This window comes from Hevea brasiliensis, chromosome 4 (genome assembly GCF_030052815.1).
Source record: "Hevea brasiliensis isolate MT/VB/25A 57/8 chromosome 4, ASM3005281v1, whole genome shotgun sequence".
Taxonomy (NCBI): domain Eukaryota; kingdom Viridiplantae; phylum Streptophyta; class Magnoliopsida; order Malpighiales; family Euphorbiaceae; genus Hevea; species Hevea brasiliensis.
Window position 1 is genome coordinate 21,317,427 of NC_079496.1, and position 22,831 is coordinate 21,340,257.

Below are 22,831 nucleotides of genomic sequence, written 5' to 3' on the forward strand. Positions count from 1 at the left end.
TATAGCACTAAAAAAATCAAGTTTTATAAATAATTTATTGTGTAAAATAAAATTTTAATTTTTAACTTTTAATTTAATTTTACTTATTGTATTAATTACGTAATAATTTATATTTTTTATTTTATCTTCATCATGCGCATTAGCATTATATGTAACCAGAGGACTCTTTTGTTTCTCTTTCTATTTTTATTAACTTCTACCTCTTCCGGTGGTTCCTAATTTATTCATTTTCTTTTTTATTTTTCTGTCTCAATATATTATCTTTCAATTTTTTCGGTCAAATAATTATAATTTCTAACCTTATAAAATTAAATGAAATAAAAAATATATAAATATGAATATTATTTATTTATATTATTGGCATTTTATATAATAATTCATTACATTATTTAGTGTATAATAATGAATTAAAATCCTAAAATTTTAAAAAAAATCTAATCGATTCTAATTTTCTTTTAAAAATATTATTTTTTTCTATTTTCTAACCAATGGGAAAATAAAATATTTCTTAAAATTGAGATGAAAAAAAAAAGATCCATTTAGGGCTAAAATCTGGTGAGGAAGATGATGTAAAATACGTGGAATAGGCGCGTGGCTCCCAACTGTCGGTCACATTTGCCTGAAATTTGAAATGCTTGGTTTCATCATTCATGGCTTCTTTACGTAAATATATTATACTTAATACATCTCTGCGATTGACCATGACTTTTGGCTCTGCTCCTTCTTCCTTCACCCCATTTGCTTATTTGCTTTGTTCTGTTTCTTCGCCGGGAAATAAAAACTTCCTCCATTTCTTTACTTGTATAGGAAATCAATTTGATTGATCCCATGATGGGATTTTTTGGGATTTTTATTTTGGGAGATGCTCTCTAATAAGTGCTAATAGAAGTTGAAGAGAGAGAGAGAGAGATGGATATAACAGAGATATCCATAATGCATCATGTGGGCATTGTACTGTTTTTGCTTTGGTTGCTTTCTTTTTTCAATCAATGCCACCCAGTTGCCTATCTCATTTCTTTGATATATCTCTATGCGGTATCAATTGATTCTTCTTTCTCTTGATTTTAATTTTCAATTTCTTCTTCTTCTTTTTTGTTGAATTTCTGCTGATGGGTTTCTTTCTCTGAAAGGTTCATGAGAGGTATATTATGCGATTGAGGAGGAAATTACAATTCCACGAAAGAAAGCGAGCGAATCAGAAGAGAGTAAATTTCTTTCCTTAATTTGGGTTGGGTTCATCATATTCTTCAATCTTTTCTAACTTTCTCTTATTCTTGAATCAGAAAAGACTTCAAAAGAGTGTATATGCTTTTAAGCTTATTCAGTTATTCTTCTTTTTGTTAGTACAAGGGAAGGCTAAGCTATAAACTTCTTTTTGGGTTTCTTCAGGTGCTTGCTGATTCTGAAACTGTTCGCTGGTTGAACCATGCTGTGGAAAAGATGTGGCCCATTTGTATGGAGCAGATTGCATCGCAGAAGATTCTACTCCCCATTATACCTTGGTTCTTGGACAAGTATAAGCCATGGACCGCTGTATGAATCCGCCTATCTCATACTTTATTTATTTATTTATTTTTAATGCTATCCTTTGATTTTGGTTGGTCTAAGTCTTGAGTTGCCCTTTTCTTCTTCTTTTATCTGTTTATTTTGCCTAGGGATGATGATCCCTTTGTTAGATTAGGCTACTCGGTCATGGTTGAGTCGCTATTTCAGCCTGAAAAAATTACCCATGTTAGTTTACAACATGGACGTGGATTTTATACTTTATTACTTCAAATTATTGAGAAAATCAATTAAGATAGTCTCATGTCCATATGTATGTAGTCTTAATACTCACTTTCAAAATATGTGTATTTAAATCCAATCCATGACTTTGAGGGCAATTCTAATTTGCCTTTTTGAAACATTGTTCTGAGATATCCAATTTCCATATGACCTATTGTGTGTTTTAGTGTGCAAGTGGAAGAGCTTAAGAATGTGGAATAATTATTTTAAATAGCCATTTGACAAATCTTTGGGCGGTGGTCGTCATCTGTTCTTGCCGTGTTTGTCGTGGAAATTTTGAATTTGTCTCTGAAAAATTTTCTGATTCAATTTGTGGTTTGTTTCTGATTGCATATGCTAAATGTGCAGAAAAAGGCTGTGGTTCAACACCTATATTTGGGAAGAAATCCACCAATGTTCACAGAAATGAGGGTTCTTCGCCAATGTTCCAGTGATGACCACTTGGTATATATCACTGATCTCTCTAATTGTAAACGTTGTGGCTGCAATTTGTTTTCTTATTCAAAGTAGTGCAGGCATTGGAATTGGGAATGAGCTTTTTGACGGCAGATGATATGAGCGCAGTACTTGCTGTCAAATTAAGGAGAAGACTGGGATTTGGAATGTGGGCTAAGTTGCATATGAAAGCTATGCATGTTGAAGGGAAGGTATATAGCTTGAATTCCATGACTGTTATGCTGATATATGTTAATAAAAGTGGGCAAGGTGTATTTATGTTTTTATGAGCAATTCTGACAGTTTTGAGTCAAAGAGGAGCATGAGGATGGTGGGGAGTGACAGTGCATGCATTAATTGCAAAATTCTCTCTTAGGAATGAAATTTCATCATATCATAGAGAAATCATCTTAAAGTCTCTGCATATAGTGACAAAATGAAACAAAGAAATTTGCTTTTCTTTTTCCAAAGTTCACTTTGAAAAGTTTGGAACATATCATATTCCATGTATATTTTGTGCAGAATTATCTTTTCTGGACTGTTGTTTTTATTTTTCCAGATTATAGTGTATTATGCAAGTCATTGATGAATGATTATATCCTAAAATCTGTTTTATGAGTATAAATATCAAAAGGAAAAGAGTACTTGTAACTGTAAGACATGGCATGTCTTACACGATGCTGTTCATGGTTTTTTCTACTTCTGCTGGAACTTTAGAACACACTTTGGTCAAATGGCTTTACCTCATATGATGTATCTCCATATTTTGCTTTTTTTATTTATGTATTTATTAATTTTTTTTTGCTACGTTTAGGACTTTTGAACATAAACCTTTAATATCATTAGCTTTGTATACTTGTATCTAATATCTATCAACATGCTATAGAGGAAAAATTTTCTGCTTATGTTTTTTTCCCTATATATATATATATACACACACACACACACACACATGCACACACACATTAAGGATATTGCTTAGAAGCTGTTCCATGGCAATAAATCTTTATTCTTTGGCGAATTGCATGTTGCATATAGAGAATTGGATGGCATTAATTCATTTAGTTGAGGATATTGAAGCATGTAGAATTCTGGATCTTTTGTCATGCTTGAAATCTGATAGGTTCACTCTTTTCTTATTTGGAATATGAGATCCTTGCAATGGATGATGAAATGACATCATTGAGTTCCCCCCTTCACCTCTATTACTGCAATCTGACTAGTATTATAGTCACTTCAATTGTTGCCCATCCATTTTAGGTCTTGATTGGAGTGAAGTTCCTTCCCTGCTGGCCTTTCCTTGGCCGTTTGAGGGTATGCTTTGCTGAGCCTCCTTATTTCCAAATGACCATCAAACCTATCTTCACTCGCGGCCTTGGTGTTACTGAACTTCCAGGGATTGCTGGATGGCTAGTAAGTCATATCCAGACAATTTTTAAAAGGATTTCTTTAATTTCTTTTTTCTTTTTTTTCCCTCTATCCCTCTGTGTGTGTGTGTGTCTTACATTTAAATGGTCCTACACAGCCACACACATATTCTTATCAACTCATTGCCTCTATCCAAATCTTACATGCAGTCTTTTTCTTGATTAGGACAAGCTTCTGTTGGTTGCATTTGAGCAGACACTTGTTCAGGTAAAGTTGTTGTTGTTGTTGTTGTTGTTGGTTTTTTTTTTTTTTTTTTTTTTTTTTTTTTTTTTTTTTAACTTCTAAGACTTGGTCAAATTGACTTGAATTATCATCCTCCTTCTATACTTTAAAAATTGAACATTTAAAAAAAAAGTTTGGCCTAATATACCCTTTACTCCTTTTTTTTTTTCAAAATCAAACAATTTAGCCCGTGTTCTAAAAAATCAACATTTCATTCCTTTTATAACCTAAATTGTTTTTTTAATTTTTTTTTTTATTTTTTATACTAAAACTAAATCATTCTTAGACATCTTTTAGCCAATAAAGACCAAAATGCTAATTTTTACAAAATTTAAGGACCAAAGTATTTGATTTTGAAAAGAGAGGACCTATGCAGATCAGAGGCCAAATCTGAAGGGTTTTTTTTTTTTTTGGATTGTCCCTTGAGAATTCTTCAGCTGACAAGTGATAGTTTCTCTCTTATTTATGAAAATTGGCAGTGGTGCTTCAAATGTATAATTTTTTGCTTTATTGCAGCCCAACATGTTAGTTGTGGATGTGGAGAAATTTGCTTCAGCAGAGCCAGGTGATTTACTGATAGGAAATGTTAATAAGGCTTTATTGTGGAACTATGGTTCAAGGCTTTGTCAACTAATTTTTCTGAGTGAATGACTCCTTGTTTATCAATGTTACGGGGGAGATTCATGATGCAGACTGAACATAATTTAAGTGGAGTGCTCATCTATTTTCTTTTTTGGCGTTAATCTTGTTCTCAGAACTTGGTTTTCAGTGGTAATAATGCCCTGAAATTATTTTCAGATCCACTGTCATTAGCATTTTAACTAGGATTTGCCTTTTTCAGTTCATAATATTGATTTTAAAATATAAAGGAGCAGGAAAAGTGCGCATGGATTTAGAGTGGGGAAGAGAAAGATATTAAGTGCACTGCAAATTGCAGATGCATTATTTTGGCATCAATTTAGGAAGGTTAATGCAAGGAATTCTGTTTTGCAAAGTTATCTGAAGTTGGGCATACTGATTTCCATGGTATGTGGACTTGAAAGGATGTCCACTAAAAAACATTCTGAAAACATGGTACAATGAGAGTAGGCTTATTTGTTTTGTTCTATTGTTTGACTAATTAAGAGTTACATGCAATGTTATTAGGCTGAAGTGAAAGAATTCATGTAAAGCTTTTTCTCATCCCTGCATTTTTTTTTAAATGCCAAGTAATTTGATGAAAATGGTGTTTTGGATTGAGCATATAATAATTCATTGTGATTGCATGAATTTGCTGTTACACATGTTTGTAAGCAAGCTTAGTCTGTGTTCTCTGTTTTAGAAAGACAAGTGATGGTTTTAACGTTAGCACTTTAATACCTTTATAAGCTATTCTAGAAGTTATTGTACAATCTGGTGCAATTTTAAATGTATTTTTACAAGCAAGTTAAATGTTTAACCTTTGCAATAATTGTTTGCTTGTCAGATAATTGGTTCTCTGTAGACGAGAAGGAACCCATTGCTTATGCCAAAGTTGAAGTTGTGGAAGCATCCCACATGAAACCGTCTAACTTAAATGGTTGATTTAAGCTACTAATGTTTTATCTTTAGCCATTTAATGCTCCACATATATGAGATATAAAACTTGTTTATTTTTCAGGATTGGCTGATCCGTACATTAAAGGACAACTTGGCCCTTACAAATTCAGGACGAAGACACAAAGGAAAACTTTGGCTCCAAAATGGCACGAGGAATTCAAGATCCCCATTTGCCGATGGGATTTGCCTAATGTGCTGGCTATTGAGGTTTTTGACGAGGACCATTTTGTTGATGATTCCCTTGGGTTTGTCTCTTCTCCACGTGATATGACTATGGTTAAATGGTTATATTTTCATTTTTGTTAAGAACAAAAGCAATACTTTTTTTTTTCTTTTACTTATATGGTGGTTCAGCTTTCTGTTTAATTTATTTTCCATAATATAATTTTAATGTATCTTATCTTCTATTACCTACAGGGATTGTACCATTAACATCAATGATCATAGAGGTGGCGAGAGACATGACATGTGGTTGCCACTCCAGAAAATTAAAATGGGGAGGCTGCATCTTGCAATAACTGTTCTTGAAGAAAATACTAAGGTAATTTCCACAAATTTTGGGTGTCAAATGTTCAACGAAAAGCATAGTGCACTTGTCTCATAGATCATCCAATAAGAATCTGGAATATAATTTGTTTAGGGTAGTGATGATTTTTTTGATGGAGAAACATTGAGCAAGGCAGAAATAAGAGATTCCTTTGTAAGTGAGACTGCAAATAGAGCTTCCTTTTCATCATCCACAACATCAGACAAGTCTGCTGGAGTGCCAGATAATTTTGAGCCTGTAAACATTGAAGGGCAACAAAAAACTGGGATATGGGTATATCAATCTGGAAGTGAAGTATCACAAACTTGGGAGACTGGAAAAGGGAAGAGTAAGCGCCATGATAATGAAGTTGGTGAAGATCCTCGTGATTCATTTGGTGGAATTTATTCAGCAACTTCTGGGCTCCTTAATAATGAGAGTAGCAATATTGATGAAAATGCGGAGGGTAAAAGTTCAATGAACAAAGTCCAGAAGGGTTTACGTAAGATTAGCTTAGTACTTCATAGAAATCCTAAAAATGAGGAAAACTTGGGCAGCAATGAGGAGACTGTTCAATCTCCTTATGCTAACATTAAAGCTGTTAATCAGAAGGAGATTGGTGTGAATTTCATAGTGGAAAACAGCCTTCCTAAGCCTACAGTTCCAAAAGAAGTTAATTTGATTTTGAGTCCTGAGGGACCAGAAAGTCCAGGGAAGGGAAATGTCAAAGACAAGGCAAAGAGTATTTTAAAACGTGCTGAAAAGTCTGCTCGCGGCATAAAGCATGTGCTTTCCCAAAAAGGGTCAAGAAAGTCTCGAAGTGGCTTATCTGATGTAAAAGAACTAGAAATATATCCAGAGTCCAATTTGTCTAATGATGAATCTCTTACGTCTCCTCAAGTTCAAAGAATCCCAGTTGTTTCTAGTTCCGCATCTTCCCGTTATGGTAATGACGATCCCAATAAAAAGCAGGAGAATGTTTTGCAGGCTGGTTCAAGTAAGTTTGCAATGGAAGCAGAGGGCAAAATGAAGAAGGTAAACGTCTATGTTCTGGAGAGTATAGATGAGAACGAGGTGACCATCTCTAGTGGTGGTAATGAGGAGTTGTCAAAACATCAGCAATCTGAAAAGAAATTGGATGGTGATGAAGCGAAGGAGTTCTCAAGCTATCAGCTCTGTGGGAAGAAATTGGATGGTAATAGACCAGAGTTCTCAAACCCTCAGCTCTCTGAAGAGAAATTGGAAGGAGAGATTAAGTAAAAGCTGTTCTGTTTGGCAGATTGTGAATTAGTAGTAAGGATAGAAATGAGGTTGCCTCCATCCAGTACGGTTGCTATCCATTGTACATTATTCTCCTACACAAAGTTTGGATAGTTTTATCACAGCTAAACATGGTATGCATACAATTACCACTCAACATTTTTTTTCCTTATTACTTGTGTAATATCTTTCATGTATGTGAAGAGGTTTATACCCCATAGAAACCATATCTTTTTGTAAATTAACCAAACTTTTTTGGTTGTATTAAATATAAAAATTTTGGGAGTTTGTGTTATAAATTGAAATTCTACTTGTACATTCTCCATTTAATAATACTTGGCATATTTAAAGCTGATAAATCTTGCTCAAAATAGCTTACATCTAATGGCTTGTATGAAAGCTAAAGTTACTTAAATAGCTCTAATTTCTCCATATAATAATCGTCTTCTTTTTTTAGCTCTTCACTAATCCAATTTCTGGCCTCAAGTGCCCTTGAAGCGCATTAACAAAAGAATAAAAGATGCAACATTTTTTTTTCAATTCCCTCGTCATGGAACATGGTATGGCAGGGATGTTTGATACGGCAGAGAAGTTGTCTGACGATTTGCCTGTTAAGCGGTGGGATCCGGCTTGTTCCAATGCAGTGATAAATGGGTTCTTGAAATTAAGGCTGGGGGGCTGGAAGAGGCATTTCGAGTTTTTGATGATACAGGGGAGAGAGATGTTTCTTGGTGCTCTATGGTTGATGGTTCTTGCAGGGAGGGAAGGATTGTTGAGGCTCGAGGGTTGTTTGATAGGATGACAATTAGAAGTGTGGTTACTTGAATGGATGGATGTATGATTTGATTTTGAGTGCCATTAGTTTGGAATGAGGTATTTGAGCTATATATAAGACTTGGACAAACATTTTCTCCTTGAATTAACTTTTAGGGTGGAGTTAAGCATAGTTCATTTCTAATCTATCCTGCTTCAATGTTGGGTCACCTGTAAATTTGTTTGGCTGCAAGGGAATGCAGGTGCATAGTTTGATTTTCTACATAGAAGTTGGGTTTGATTCCTTTTTAGGCAATTCTATGATCATCACAATGTATTGCAGAGTTAAAATTTCAAATTTCAAATCAAACCGAGATTAGTGCGGCGATTCCAAGTCCCGGAACCCTCATTAGTGCCTTGGAGCGACTGAGTAGAATTCAAGTGCCTTGAGGAGGGAGTCAATCATAGCCCAAAACAAACACTCCAGGCCAATTTACAAAGGGTGAATTGAATAATGTCGTCAGAGATTGTTGCTGCAGACCCTTTCATGGAACCCAGCACGTCCTCTGACCTGCACATGCCATTGTAATCACCTGTGGTTATGATGATGATACTCCTAAGCCTTTTGATAGTGAGAGGTTGCCTTAGACTTTGGCTAGGGAAATCAAGAGGTTTCTCAGTGTTGCCAATTCCATCCAAACACAGGAGCCTCCTGTTGCTTATCATTGTAAGCCATTTCACAGAATTTATATGGATTGCTGTTCTTTCATCATTCTTTTGCTTGTTTGAATGTTTGGTTTTGACTGTTCGCTGAAGTTGAATTTAGTTGATGATGCTGCCCAATTTCTCCTTTAGTTATTATTTTTAGTTGAGTTTCTTCTTCTCCTTTTATTGGAGTGGAGAATTAGACTTAGATATGGTTTTTGTTAATTATGATTTTTGATTGAACACCCGTGCCAATTCATATTTTATATAATGATATCTATTATTTAAATTCGTTTTATATAAATTATTAATAAAATGTAAAGAAAATTATTATTTATTATTTATTTTTTATATTTTAATAAAATTAACTATTTAATTTTATATTTTAAAAAATATACTATTTAACTCGTTAATTTTTTATTTATCAATACTAATTAAATTAATATTTATTTATTTTTTTAAAAATAATTAATTAATCTCTATATTTTAAAAATATTACTACGTAGTCTCTGTTTTAATAATATTAATTAGTTAATTTTATATTTTAAAAAATATAATATTTCTTTAAAATATATTTTTAAATAAAAATAAAAATTTTATTATGTATAAATTAAATTTTATTAGTAATTTTTTCTTAAAAATATAATATATTTTATATATGAACCGCTTAATTAAACTCAATAAAAAAAAAATCAGAGGTTAAAGCTAAAACTTTTCTATAATTGAGATGCTAAATTGATCTTTGGGCCTTCTTAAAATGTTAGCTTTTTTAAGAAGTAATTTTAATAGGATTTTAATTTTTTTAAATACAAATGCATATTGGGCATAGGGCTCTGTCATCGATGGAAGATTCTTTCTCCATCCGAGTCCTTCCACAAGTCATTAATGACATCCACACAAAATGAATAAATGGAAGTAAATATGTGGACCATACTATGCTATCTAATGTATCTCTTCAACCTAACCTTTTTCAAAGCAATTGAGCACTTACTGCCATGGCTGGCTCTAGCTTACACATGCTCTACACAAAGCTATCACTGGTTTTGAGTCTTCTATGGAGTGCAAACTTTGGTCTCTGGCATGAACCTAGCAGCAGCAGCAGCAGATTAGGGATATACCCACCAACATGCAAGCGAATAGAGTGTCCATCTTATGATGTTATAGAAGTTGGTGATGGATATGAAATTCGCAGCTATAACTCTTCTGCTTGGATGTCAACCTCCCCCATCCAAGACATTTCCATTGTTGAAGCTACCAGAACTGGTTTCCTACAGTAAGATTTCGTCTATCATTTGTTGTTTTGTTTAAGAGAATTTTATAGCTTGAACCATTGTTCTGTTTCTGGTCACAGGCTGTTTAACTACATTCAAGGGAAGAATAAATATGGAGAGAAGATAGAGATGACAGGTCCAGTTATTACTGAAGTTTCTCCAAGTGATGGACCTTTCTGTGAATCCTCATTCACTGTCAGTTTTTATGTTCCAAAAGAGAATCAAGCAAATCCACCTCCTGCAGAAGGCCTACATGTTCAAAGATGGAAACAAACATATGCAGCAGTAAGACAATTCAGTGGGTTTGTCACAGATTCAAATGTTGGAGAGGAAGCCGCTGCCTTGGAAGCCAGCCTTGCAGGTACTACATGGGCTACTGCAATTCAGAAAAGCCATGATGCTGATGCTACTTCTGTGTATACAGTTGCACAGTACAATTCTCCATTTGAATTTGATCACAGGGTCAATGAGATATGGATGTTGTTTGACAATTTGACATAATTACAGTTGACAGTCATAGAAGTACCATGTTATTCAATAAACTAGCTAGGCAAGCTTTTATGTGTAGGCGTACTGTTTAAAGTTTTCTGTTTTAGTGATATTGAATAAAGGTGCTTGAATGCTTTTGTTATCAAAATGATAGTGAAATGCTAGTAATCTAGCAGTTGAGACCTGATGACCATCTCCCTAAATACACAGCTTCCCTGTTCACGAAGCAATGTCGACGGCACAAACCATTGCCATTGTTAGCACTGATGGTGGCAGTGCTGTTGGGTACAGTTTCGAGGACCGGAACTGTACAAGCATGTCGGCAAGTAAGTGCTATTGACAGGATATTCTCAACTAGATCCGATTGGATCCATATATGTAAAATAGGTCAGATCGTGGACTCTAAGACACGATGGGATTTACATATAAAAGAGGTAGGATTTACATATTTATGTCTTAATTTATAATGGATTAAGTCTAGGTAAGTTTGCTAATGACTAAATGACTCTGTTCAAAAACTTGTAGCAATGGAAAAACCCACAAGGAGATTGATAACACTTTCAATTCTCCAGCGAGAAGCAATTGCTTTGATGCATTATCAAATTTATGGCTTTCCAAAACAATGCAATTTCGTTTCCTTGTAACTAAATAAAAAAAAAAAAAAGTTGTCTGAGACAGAACCAGGATTAGTGTTCGCTTGGTTGATGCGAACCAAACAAGTGAAACACAAGTTTTCAAATAGGAAAATGTCACTAGAGAGTCCCACATGGAAAGCTAGCACTTTACATCTTCAAGAATTAATTCTAATGCTGACAAGAATGTTTCTTTTACTTGGGTGATAAACCCAATCCAATGCCCCAGTTAAGAAAATAGTGATAACAAAAAAATTTGAGGCACAGATTCCGACTAGCTAAGTCATCTAATTTACCAGTTGGGATCTCCAAGCCTATAATTTACAGTGGCCAGATGTTCAATCAAGACCGCATTTTGGATTAATCCCATATTTTGAAGACGTGGTACAGAATGAATCAATATGAATTTCAGTAGAATCACTGACCACTTTGAAACTATCTCCTCTCCATAACCCTTTTGTAGAATGTGTTGACAAGAATAATAAGTCCTGCACAGCCCCTTTCATCTAAGAAGAACCTAGTCTGAGGGCTACCATTTGAAAATGTTCTACAACGCTGAGTGTTCTGCAAGGATGACTGGAGCATACAAGTTGCTGAAGATAGAGGAGAATGTATCTGCATTGCATGTATCAGTGTAATCCATAGTACTAAAAGAGTCTCTGGTGCTCTCAGTAGTGAAAGAAGTCTCATCTGAGCTTGTAGAAAGGGACCAATCACTTGATGTAGCATCAGAGAACTCCATCGCTTGTGCAACATTCCGGTTTGTGCTCCCCAGAATTCCATTAGTGTGGTTGATGCTACATGTCCGTTTCTGGTTTGAGATGCAATGATGGCTCTGAGCCAAGAAAGTGGCCGCTTGATTTGCCATGTCCCTTTCTCGAAGGTTTCTGCGTCCTTGATGATGAGTGGCATCTTGCAGATGGTGAAACTTGTTGCTGGATAGATTTCTCACAAAATTCTTTCTGAGGACGAGGGCGGGATCCAAGAAAGAAACATGTTTTAAAAAGTGAAATGAAGAACGGATGGCAAATCCAACATATACATCGTTAGAAAGCAATAGTAGCATTTCTAAGAAACCATGAATGAGAGAGAGAGAGAGAAAACAGTTATGGAGAATTTAAGCCAAGATATATACCTAATGTAAAATAGAATGTATGCTCCCTCTGACATCACTTGGCTCATTGGCACTGGATGTACCTATCAAGGAACCATGATCCAAAACCTTGATTTCCTAACTCATCAAAATAGGAACTGAGCAAAGAAAAATTAAAATCATAATCTCAAGTGTAGCCAATATTGTTAAATCCTCATATCAACCGTGTCAATATTCTCAAGGCACGTAGAAAAAAGTAAATAAATAAAATAGCAAAGATAATTTCTGGCATTATTCTTGTTAGAATGACGTAATTGTGTCAGTAATTAAGAGATTAATTGCTGTAATTATGGGATGCAATAGTGCCTGCAAATGAATACTCTTCCATTCTTAAAGAACAACTAACCAGCACAATATTCTCCAATGGCCTGAGGAAATAATCAAGCAATACTTCTTCAGAATCCCTCTACTATTCCTTTCTCTTCCCTGAAATAATAGTTTCTTTAAAGTAGTAGCTGATGATTCCATACTTGCACTGCAACTAAATTGCACTTGTAAGCCACCTGTACTTTGAGGTGTTGCTAGCCTAGACTGTAATTGTGATGCAAACTAATAGCCTAGACTGTAATTGTGATGCAAACTATCTCTTGTTATTATACCACTTGAGTGTCCGTAGCACTAGCACCATCCTTTGGCATAATTGTTTTGCACTGAACTTGCAGGGAAAATAATTGCGTTGTAAGCTGAAACCTAGTTGCACCACTGCACCACTTAATTGGTGTAAATATTGGGCAATATGGCGAAACAAAGTTGCACTACACTTGTGGGACAACTAAGCTCAACTACGTACGAGATATAAAGAAGGTTGCTTCTAATGTTTGGTGGAACCAAGTTGCACTGCATATTTGGAATCTCACCCTCTTTATAATCAAACCACTAAAGCAAAAAATTTAAACATGTGTTATATGTCCAAGAGCCTTATGAAGTGAGAATCTACTGCATTTACACTTCAATGGGATAATATCTGTTAGAAGCATTCCTCATAACCAGTTACTGATGATTGTGCATGAACCATTAAATTTAATTCATTGTTCGTGGAAGCCAATAGAATAGGAAAGATAAGAAGACATTCAAAGAATGGAAAATATAGGGTTCTTCACTAGCTGGAAAATCATGCCAACCTTCCAATTAAAATTACTCCCTTTTAGTTTGAACTAAAACTGAATAGCTTATTTCATAGAGAAACCACTATCTATAGGATAAGATAAACTTTGTTACATGATACATAGCAACAACCAAATTCTAATCCCTAAGAAATTGCAACAGATAAGGCTATATAAGCTTGTCTAACTTCCAAAATCAGAATATATTTAATCCCATAAAACAATCAAGAATCCATTAACTATTCTAATGACTATCATTTTAAACAATCCAAGGTCCAATCTCAAATAATTTATCCCTTCTGGTATTAAAAAAAATGTCAGGAAGATATAGCATTATGATAAATATGCAAAATAATATGTAAAACCAAAAGGTCACTTCATCATAGGCTTGAAACTAATGTATAGACAATACGAACGTGTGCTGAGCAGTTATGTTAAGAACAAACTATCAAAAAGAACTGAAATGATGAGAAAGATTTACCTCTGCATCATCTACCCTGAATCAATTGCCCTGCAGATCTTTTACATATGCCAAATAATGCCCAGAAAAGGATGCATTCAATGTATCCAAATGCACCACAACAGCATAAAGCATGTATAGAGGAGGAATATCTTCAGCTCCAGTCATAAATGGGATCATATCCAGCATGTCAGGAAAAGTAATAGATTTGTTTATTTTCCCATATTTTCCTTCCTGGTGAAGCAAAACCCGGGATCAAAGTGCTAAAAAAGTCTAACAATGAAGAATTAAGTCTTATCCACCCAAAAACAAACTAAGAGGTAGATATACCAAGAAGCATATAAAGTCTAAGATCAACTGAGATGAGATTAAAATAAACACATTTCTTATTAGAATTGCATCTCAAGTTGTAATTTGCGCAGATCAAAAGAACAGCAAGTTGCTACCTACAGCTACAAAGCTAAGTTCCTTCCTTTTCACTGTATGTAAAACTCAAATGAGATCAGGAGCACCTCGTATCAGTCAGTTGTATGATTACAAATCAACTCGTAAAACCAATCAATGTTCAAAACTAAGAGTGAAAAGTTGATGAAAATGCGTGCACCAAGGTTCTTTAGCAGGTAGATGACATTCAGACTGAACTAGAAATTATATCATAGAAGACCTCGTTTGGTCAAAGTCAAATATGCAAGTGCTACCTGGAAGCGCTTCAAAACAATTGTCAGAATATTTGGTGCCTCATGTATACTCAATTGCTTTGCAGCTTGGACATATGTTGTACACCTTATTATCAAGTTGCTTAAACTTTAATCTTTAAAGTTGAAAATATTGTAACACAGATGTAAATAACAACATAAAGAAAGGACAAAAATGTTATCATACCTTCCGCATCTATACATGTTTTCTCCATCCAATTCTTCAGGGGTTGTAAACTGAGTCAGGGCATCTTCCAGTGACTCAACCCAGCCAAATATCTCTAGCGTAAGATCCATCAGATTTTCATATCGTTCTGACTCATGATGACATCTCAGACATTTGACCTATTTAAAAGAAGAAGAAAGAAAACTCAATCATGATTATTGTCAGTGAAATTGGGTGGGAAACAAATTGGAAAAACAAAAGTGAAAAATCAAATATAACTGAAGACAGAGTTCCAAAGACGTAATCAAGCAACACCTTTGACGTAAGACGCCCACCAAAAGTATGTAGTATAAAAGTTGTTTCTTGCAATATGGGATTGACCTTGTCCTCACCACCTAGTCCTTCCAAACATATAGACTGCGTTGATGCAACCAGAAGCCTGGACATAGAAAGCTCATAAATATGCACAAATTGAAGAGTAGGAATAACATCTAAAGAGTCTTAAATGTGGAAAGGAAAGAAAACATGGGCTTGTAATCTTTTGTAGACCTTAAAAATTCATGTGCATCTTCCTGACTTCCACCGCCAATCTGGCAATTGATATTCTCCATATGCAAAAGTATTCTACTAGGAGATAGAGGGCCACCACATTCTCCTAACGTCATCACAAGTTTCTCAAGTTCACACATAAGACACCAATCTTTCCCGCAACCTAACAAACGCATGACAGAGGGAAAAAAAAAAAAATGCAAAAACAAATTATTACAAATGAATATCCAGAACAATAGCAAAAATGAGGAAATGAAGTACAGGCTCTTGAATGTGATCTACAAAGCAAGAAGATTATCAGCGGCTTTGTGCAGGTCAGACATTGAAGGACAGCATTGGCATAACAACTGCAAGACAGTAACTGTGATCATTGGAAAATGTCACACCCACAAAAGTTCTATTGTATGAAGAAACAGAATCCAAAAATTGCATAGCCTAGCTCCCAATCTCAAAAAGTTAAATAGACCTTGATTGATTACTTTCTCATGTAGATAACAAGAAAGCCAAGAATTCAGAATTACAGTATAGATTTTATTTGGGATATTATAGGACACTTTCTTGTCCATTATGAGTTCCATTTATATGTCCATTCAAATAAATTACCTGTTGGTATAATATTTTAAGTCATAGGGGTATTTTGCAATTTTGAGTTTTGCTAGAAAAGTTGTCCAAAGGTTTTGAGGAATGTTATGGAAAGTCAATCACTATATTATTTCTCTGTATATTCTGTATTCTGTATTCCTATTTAGGATTTCTTATTTAGAATTTCTTCCTAATTAGTAGGACACAATTATAGGAATCAATTGTATATATATACCCATGTACAGATTAATTGAAATCAATGAGAATCATCTCTTTTTACATGGTATCATACCCAATTGTTGCTCATTGGGAAGCCTTGGAACAAATCTTGTGTTATCTGAAGGGCGCTCCAGGAAGAGGTTTGCTATATGGTAATCATAGGCATTTGAATGTTGAATGTTTTTCAGATGCCGACTGGGCTGGATCTAAGGTTGACAGGAGGTCAACTACTGGATATTGCGTTTTTATTGAAGGAAAATTTGGTGTCTTGGAGAAGCAAGAAGCAGAGTGTAGTTTCTCGATCTAGTGCTGAATCCGAATACAGAGCCATGGCACAATCAGTATGTGAGATAATGTGGATACTTCAATTACTAGATGAGATAGGTTTTAAGACCTCCCTGCCTGCAAAATTATGGTGTGATAATCAAGCTGCTCTTCATATTGCTTCTAATCCGGTGTTTCATGAGCGGACCAAACATATTGAGATTGATTGTCACTTTATTCGTGAAAAGATTCAACAACAGATCATCTCAACAGGACACATCAAAACTGGAGAGCAGTTAGGAGATATTTTCATAAAAGCTCTGAATGGAGTTAGTATTAACTACATTTGTAACAAGTTGGGCATGATTAACATCTATACTCCAACTTGAGAGGGAGTGTTATGGAAAGTCAATCACTATATTATTTCTCTGTATATTCTGTATTCTGTATTCCTATTTAGGATTTCTTCCTAATTAGTAGAACACAATTATAGGAATCAATTGTATATATATACCCATGTACAGATTAATTGAAATCAATGAGAATCATCTCTTTTTACAAGGAATCTTCATCTTTTTATTTTTAGAGTTTTAAATTGAGGGTTTTAAAAAATATTATACTTATGGTAACTTCCACATAGTTTTCCTTGGGAATCCAAATCCTTAAGGATTTGGACTAGTTTTTTAAGTCCCATGCAGGCTTAGGATTACTTTAACTGTAAATATCTAAACTTTTTTATTATTTAGTTTTACAGTGAATAAATTCCATCAATTTATGTTTCAAAGTTGTTTGAAGCAATTCTAACCATAGAAACTGTGATGCTTTCTTGATAGGAGTGACTCCTAAAGCTTGTTTGTGTCAGACTAGTAGTTTATTATGTTTCCTCTTAACTTTTTTTTTTTTCCTCAAAAAAATAAATCTGCAGGTTATTTTAAGCTTTTAATCTTTAGTCTACAAACCCTAATTTCTAAAAGTAAAATTTTCCCTAGTCGTTCTGCATGATTTTCACAAATACATAACAACATGAAACTAGCTGCCTTCTACAATCTACATATATAATTTCTTATAGTATTATTCTTGTCTACATATGACAATAAACTGCATATGCCAATAAAAGAAACACTATTTCTTGTCTAGTTCTTAAATATGCCACCACAGAAAACATAATTTTTTATATTCTGCACCCTATTCCTAAATTTGTGATTGCTAAAATAAAAGACAAAATTAGATGATAATACCTGTTTCCACAGTTCACAAGTTCCCTAGGGTTCAAATTGAATATTTTAACAAATTGTAAGTTAAAAGCCTCACAATTGAATATTTTAACAAATTCTTCATAAGGGAACAGCGTCTGAGACAAAATGATAGCACACCATGAAAGGAGGTTCCAGAAAGGCAGAAACCATTTAATTAACCATCATATACAAATGTAGGGTTCCAATTGAATTCATAAGAGCTTGGATTTAATTGGAAATTAAACATTACTTTTTCGTGTATACCACGTAGTCCTGTAACATTCTGTCTACCAAGTCTAGTTGACTTCCTTACACCCATCGTCTTCATAAAACCAATGTCTGCAACCCACTGCTTCCTGGAGCAGGAATTGCACGTCCCATTCTAACAGCCTCTGCATCACAGGTGCCAAATCAAAGGAAATTCTGAATGAAAAGTATATATTCAAAAAAGAGATCCAGTAAACCCACTTGAATAGTCAGCATTTTTTCCCTTGCCCTCTATTTCTGAGAATGATTGTTCTCCGAAGACTTTTGTTGTTGATTTTGATGATTTAGAAATTTTGGTCCCCACAGGCAGCAATGCAAATTTACCCTTTACACTTCCCTTAGTAACTGTTGTTTCATAAGAATAATTCAATTCTCCTGTCTCATCATTAAAAGTACTTTCTATATTTGACATATTTCCTCCATTCAAAATAATGTCTTTTTCAGTTTCATGCACTTTTGTCCCAATTTTTCCAGAATGCAATGAGCCCGACAATCCATATTTGCTTCTTGATTCAAATATCTTCCCAGGTTCTCTTGAATATTTAGGAATCACATGCATATTACAAGCACTATCTTGACCATTGATATATGCAATGGACGTGTCATTAAAGGTTAAACAGGCAGGCCTTGTTCCATAAGTTTCTTCCAAAGAATCAAGTACAACCATGTCATGTCTTATTAACATTTCTGTTCCGGATTTATGGTATCCCCGCTTGTCTCTGCTTCTTTTCTGCAGAATTGCCTCATGCAATGCATCAACTGCAGAACAATTGGTACCAGCAGAGATGCCACTGATTATTTGAGAATGAACTGTATTTTCTGAAGGTGCATTTTTCATCAAAGCTGACTTAATATTATATCCAGAGTAAAATAAGTTCAAGCTGTCATTAATTGAAATCCTCTCTGGAATTGAGTCCTTGATTACAGTAGCATTTGGAGATGAGCATGAACTGGTAGTTTCCGATTGCTGACATTCTTGCTTATGAACTTGCCTCCAATGAATAATTTGACATCTCCCAGAACTGCATATACGCTATCAGTTTGAAAATTAAGAAACTGGGACCAGATCAGTTCACTAGCTGATGAATGTATATGCTTGTTGTTTCACTTGTTTCCTCTCCCATGATAATAATTAACACTAAACTCACCAATTGACACACATCTAGTTTTGACAAATCTAAAAAAGGAAATAAAAGACACTTACAAGTGTACAAGGAATACTAGCTCAGGTTACAGGAAATTATCAAATTTCACAATGAATAAAACTTGACGTAGATTTAGAATAAGCCCCTTCATACATATTGGGATATCTCAGTTTTGACTTCCAATTTTCAGTTACGTGAAGTAACCTGCTAACTATGGACACTGGAAACCACTTCTTATCTTTATTTTCCAACTATATCAAGAATCAAAAAGGGAAAATAGGAGATAAATGGATAGTAAAAGATTTAATCTAATAATTACTATGCATAAGCTTGATGCCCTAGATTCTACAATAATCCAGTTAACAAAGCTTTGAGTTATCCCCTATTTGGTTCTTTATCCTACATTTGGATGCATTTGAAAATGTGAGACTTGGGTTTGATACTGTGTAGATACCTTCAATTATTCATGAATTGAAATTAGATTCATGACTCTGAATAAATCAACTGATTTGAGGGTGAATTTAAGATGCCTACAAAAGTTCTTTTTTTAAATCCACCTGAACTAAGTTTTCAGCCACATTCATTAATCTAAACTCATTCACAGTCATATTATCCTAGACTCCATTCAAATAATTTAAACCAAAAATCGCATCATGAAATCTTTAAATTTCATCTATTCATCCAAAAAAAACCAGATATCCAAATGAATTAACCCTAGAAAGCTTCGTTCAACTTTCTACAAATTAAAGTACAACAAGATTTGTACGATAAGTATTTCCTTATCCAAAGGAAAAACTATTCCACAATATGCAATTTGTTTCAAATCTTAATACCTACTTACCTAATGTTAAAAAAAAATCATCTTTCTTACTGAACACATTTATGTACAAATCTTATACATGTAAAAATTAAAGTACAACAAGATTTGTATGATAACTACTTTCTTATCCAGAGGAAAAACTATTCCACAATATGCAATTTGTTTCAAATCTTAATACCTACTTACCTAAGGTAAAAAATAAATAAATAAATAAATAAATAAAGCACCTTTCTTACTGAACACATTTATGCCACAATAAGAAATAGAACATACCAGTATCTAACAGACTTGCATCTAGAGCAGCGAGTTGTAGCTGGACTTGAGCATCTAGCACATACATGAATTCCATTCTTTGAAGGATGCACGAAAGGAATAGCAGGAGCAGTAGCAGTGGCATGAGGCATTGCTTCTGCCTTAAGTGCCTCTTCAGTAGCCAATTGAGCAAGCAAATCTATTTTCTCTCTCTTCTTTGTAGCCTCACTCCATTTCCCAAGTAAAATGTAAGCAACAAGAGGAAGCACAACCAAAACCAGAAACAACACAGGTGTATCAGCTTCCCTTGGTTCAAACATTGCCCCACCAGCATATTCATATCCAATTGGCTTCTAAATCAGTACTAGAATATAGTCTCCTGAAGCTATGCAAGCGAAGTTAAATTAACACTCAAAGTCAGAAATAGGAAAATCATCCTCTGCAGTTCAACTTATCAAAATTTCCAAGTCATGATTCTTATAAGATAGCATTGCAATCAGAACTAGGAAGAAAGGTACATTCCACCATTCCCCACTAAGAGATTCTATTGAGAAAATTCAAATGCCAATCACCTATGAGTGCATATTGGATACTTAAATCCAGCACAAAGGCTCAATAAAATGAAAAAAAAATCTAGTAACAGCAATGAGAAAATAAAAAAATGGCATTACTCAAAACTACCCAGAACTCATCTCTACTTCGACATTTCTAAACATTCCATAAAAAATGTGCGAAGTGAAATATATATATATATACCCATAAAATCCAGCATTTCCATGGGGAAACTGCTGCAAAAGAAAGAACCATGCAATGAAATCAACTTCAAAAGAGAAAGATAACCCGTTTGTACTGGGTTGAAAGAAATGAACCAATTGGAGGACTAATTCATCATTCATTCTGAGATTCAAGTACAAAAAAATGAAGAGGGCAAGAAAACCCTAGCGTTTCGGATCATAAACCAAAAAATAAAGCAAGAAAAATACAACCCACCAGTGCATTCACCTCCTTCCTCTTTTCTTCTCTTCAAAAAGATTCTTTGATTCCTCAGATGGAAAAGAAAAAACTCAGCAGCAGAACACTTCACTGTCTTCTACTCCAACAAATTCCCTCTCTCACTCACCTTAAAGTTGGGTTTTCTTCCGAGCGTTTTTACACGTGGCAGTAGAACAACTCCAAAAAATATGTCCTTTTTTTTATATAATTAACTACTAATTTTTTGAATTAATTCCTCATTATGTTTTTAAAAGTAATTTAATGAAATATTTTGATGGCTGATATAATGATTGAAAAACATTTAAAAAACTACACTTTCCTATTTTACTCTCAATTTTTAATAAAAAATTAAAAAAATATCAACATTATATAAGTGCTATCTAATTTATTAAAAAGGAAGCAATTAATGTAAAGTTAAGCAGTTGTACAGTAAATTATAATAATATTATTTTGAATTTTCTTTTTGTAAATTAAGACCTGTATATGTAAATTAAAGTTTAAATGCAATGTGAATGAAATTATGAAATATTATGAGATGACAAACTTTGATTGAATTGTGAAATTGATTTGAATTATGTTGAACTGAGTCATTTTGGTGGTTGGGAGTTGTGGAAATAATTATTGGAAGTGTTTTTACAGGTTTTTGAAGAACTATTTTCTCAAAATACAGACGGCACTCTGCCGAAATTTTTCCAAAATTTGCAGACAAATAAAAATGGACAAAAATTTTTACTAGTTTTGAAACTTCAATTAAATGTTTTTAATTCCTACTAAAATCCTCATCACTTCCAAAAAGTAAGAAAATGGTTTTAAAATCCCTTGTAGGGTACTTAATGAGTTATCGGTAGGTGAAGTTCAGTAGTTCATTAGGTATTCTACGAGATCATATTATGCCTTATAGAGGGGTAAGGTGTGACACTGTGGATGTTCTTGTAGCAGTGCGATAACCTTAAAGAACATAAAGGAGTTTTTCGGGCCAATCCTTATATGTTTCGAATATTTTTATCAAAGCATTCACTACTTTGTAGGATTTAGTCTCAACCCATTTAGTGAAGTGGTCCCCTCCATCATAAATCTATGGCCATTAGAAGTTGTGGGAGAAATCTTCCTAATGATGTTTATGCCCCAAACTAAAAATAGCCATAGTAAGTCATACTGTAGAACTCACTTAGCGGTAGATGGTTCAAGTTTACATGGATCTAACATTCATGGCAATTCTTGACAAACTTGGCGTAATCAGTCTCAATAGTAGACCAGCAATAACCTAACTTTAAAATTTTCCCAACTATAACCTTTTCATTCATTTGGGGACCACACATTTTTGCATGCACTTCTTTCACTATTTGCTTAGCCTATTTTTTTTATCACACATAAGAGTTTGTAGAGTTGCCCCCTAGCTAAAGTAAATCGAGTGGCTAATCTATGAATTGTTGCTCTATCTCTTTTGTTGGCTGATTGTGGATATTCTCTCATTTCCAGATACCTCCTTTACCCTCTAGGTCGACATGTGCTACTACTAATCTTTCATAACACGAAATTTTATTCCTCGTTAGGATAACTAAGTCAATTTTTTATCACCCTTTTCCTATAGGGACACTAGTGTGGCTTGGGAATTAGCCTTCTGATTCTAAGCTCGAGGTATGTGCTTCATGGTCACCTTATCAAAAATTAGCTAATAGTTTCTTTATATATTCCAAGAACTGCCTCAATTTTCCTTCCTTTAATTCACATTCAACTTTAATATAAGAGACCACTAGCATTGAATCTCCAATTACCTCTTCTTTCTTTGCCCTAACATCTATCAATGCTTCTAGGCCACAAATGCAGGCCTCATATTTAGATCT

General features: G+C 34.2%; 2 protein-coding genes and 1 pseudogene across 2 annotated transcripts; 2 read left to right on the forward strand and 1 right to left on the reverse strand.

Annotated features, from left to right (window-relative positions):
- Positions 1-1,100: 1,100 nt before the first annotated feature.
- On the forward strand, positions 1,101-7,593 carry LOC131179263 (C2 domain-containing protein At1g53590-like). Its single transcript, XM_058145578.1, has 11 exons — positions 1,101-1,205; positions 1,390-1,533; positions 2,134-2,229; positions 2,301-2,432; positions 3,481-3,633; positions 3,814-3,855; positions 4,387-4,435; positions 5,336-5,428; positions 5,510-5,693; positions 5,866-5,989; positions 6,089-7,593. The coding sequence occupies exons 1-11, from the start codon at positions 1,149-1,151 to the stop codon at positions 7,232-7,234; spliced, it is 2,220 nt and encodes a 739-aa protein (XP_058001561.1). The 5' UTR covers positions 1,101-1,148; the 3' UTR covers positions 7,235-7,593.
- A 2,030-nt stretch (positions 7,594-9,623) lies between these two features.
- LOC131179264 (uncharacterized) lies at positions 9,624-10,600 on the forward strand. The gene is made up of 2 exons (XM_058145579.1): positions 9,624-9,965; positions 10,044-10,600. Exons 1-2 carry the CDS (start codon positions 9,688-9,690, stop codon positions 10,462-10,464), a joined length of 699 nt encoding a protein of 232 aa, XP_058001562.1. The 5' UTR covers positions 9,624-9,687; the 3' UTR covers positions 10,465-10,600.
- Positions 10,601-11,422: 822 nt separating this feature from the next.
- Positions 11,423-20,314, reverse strand: LOC131179423 (ubiquitin C-terminal hydrolase 15-like; annotated as a pseudogene).
- Positions 20,315-22,831: the final 2,517 nt, after the last annotated feature.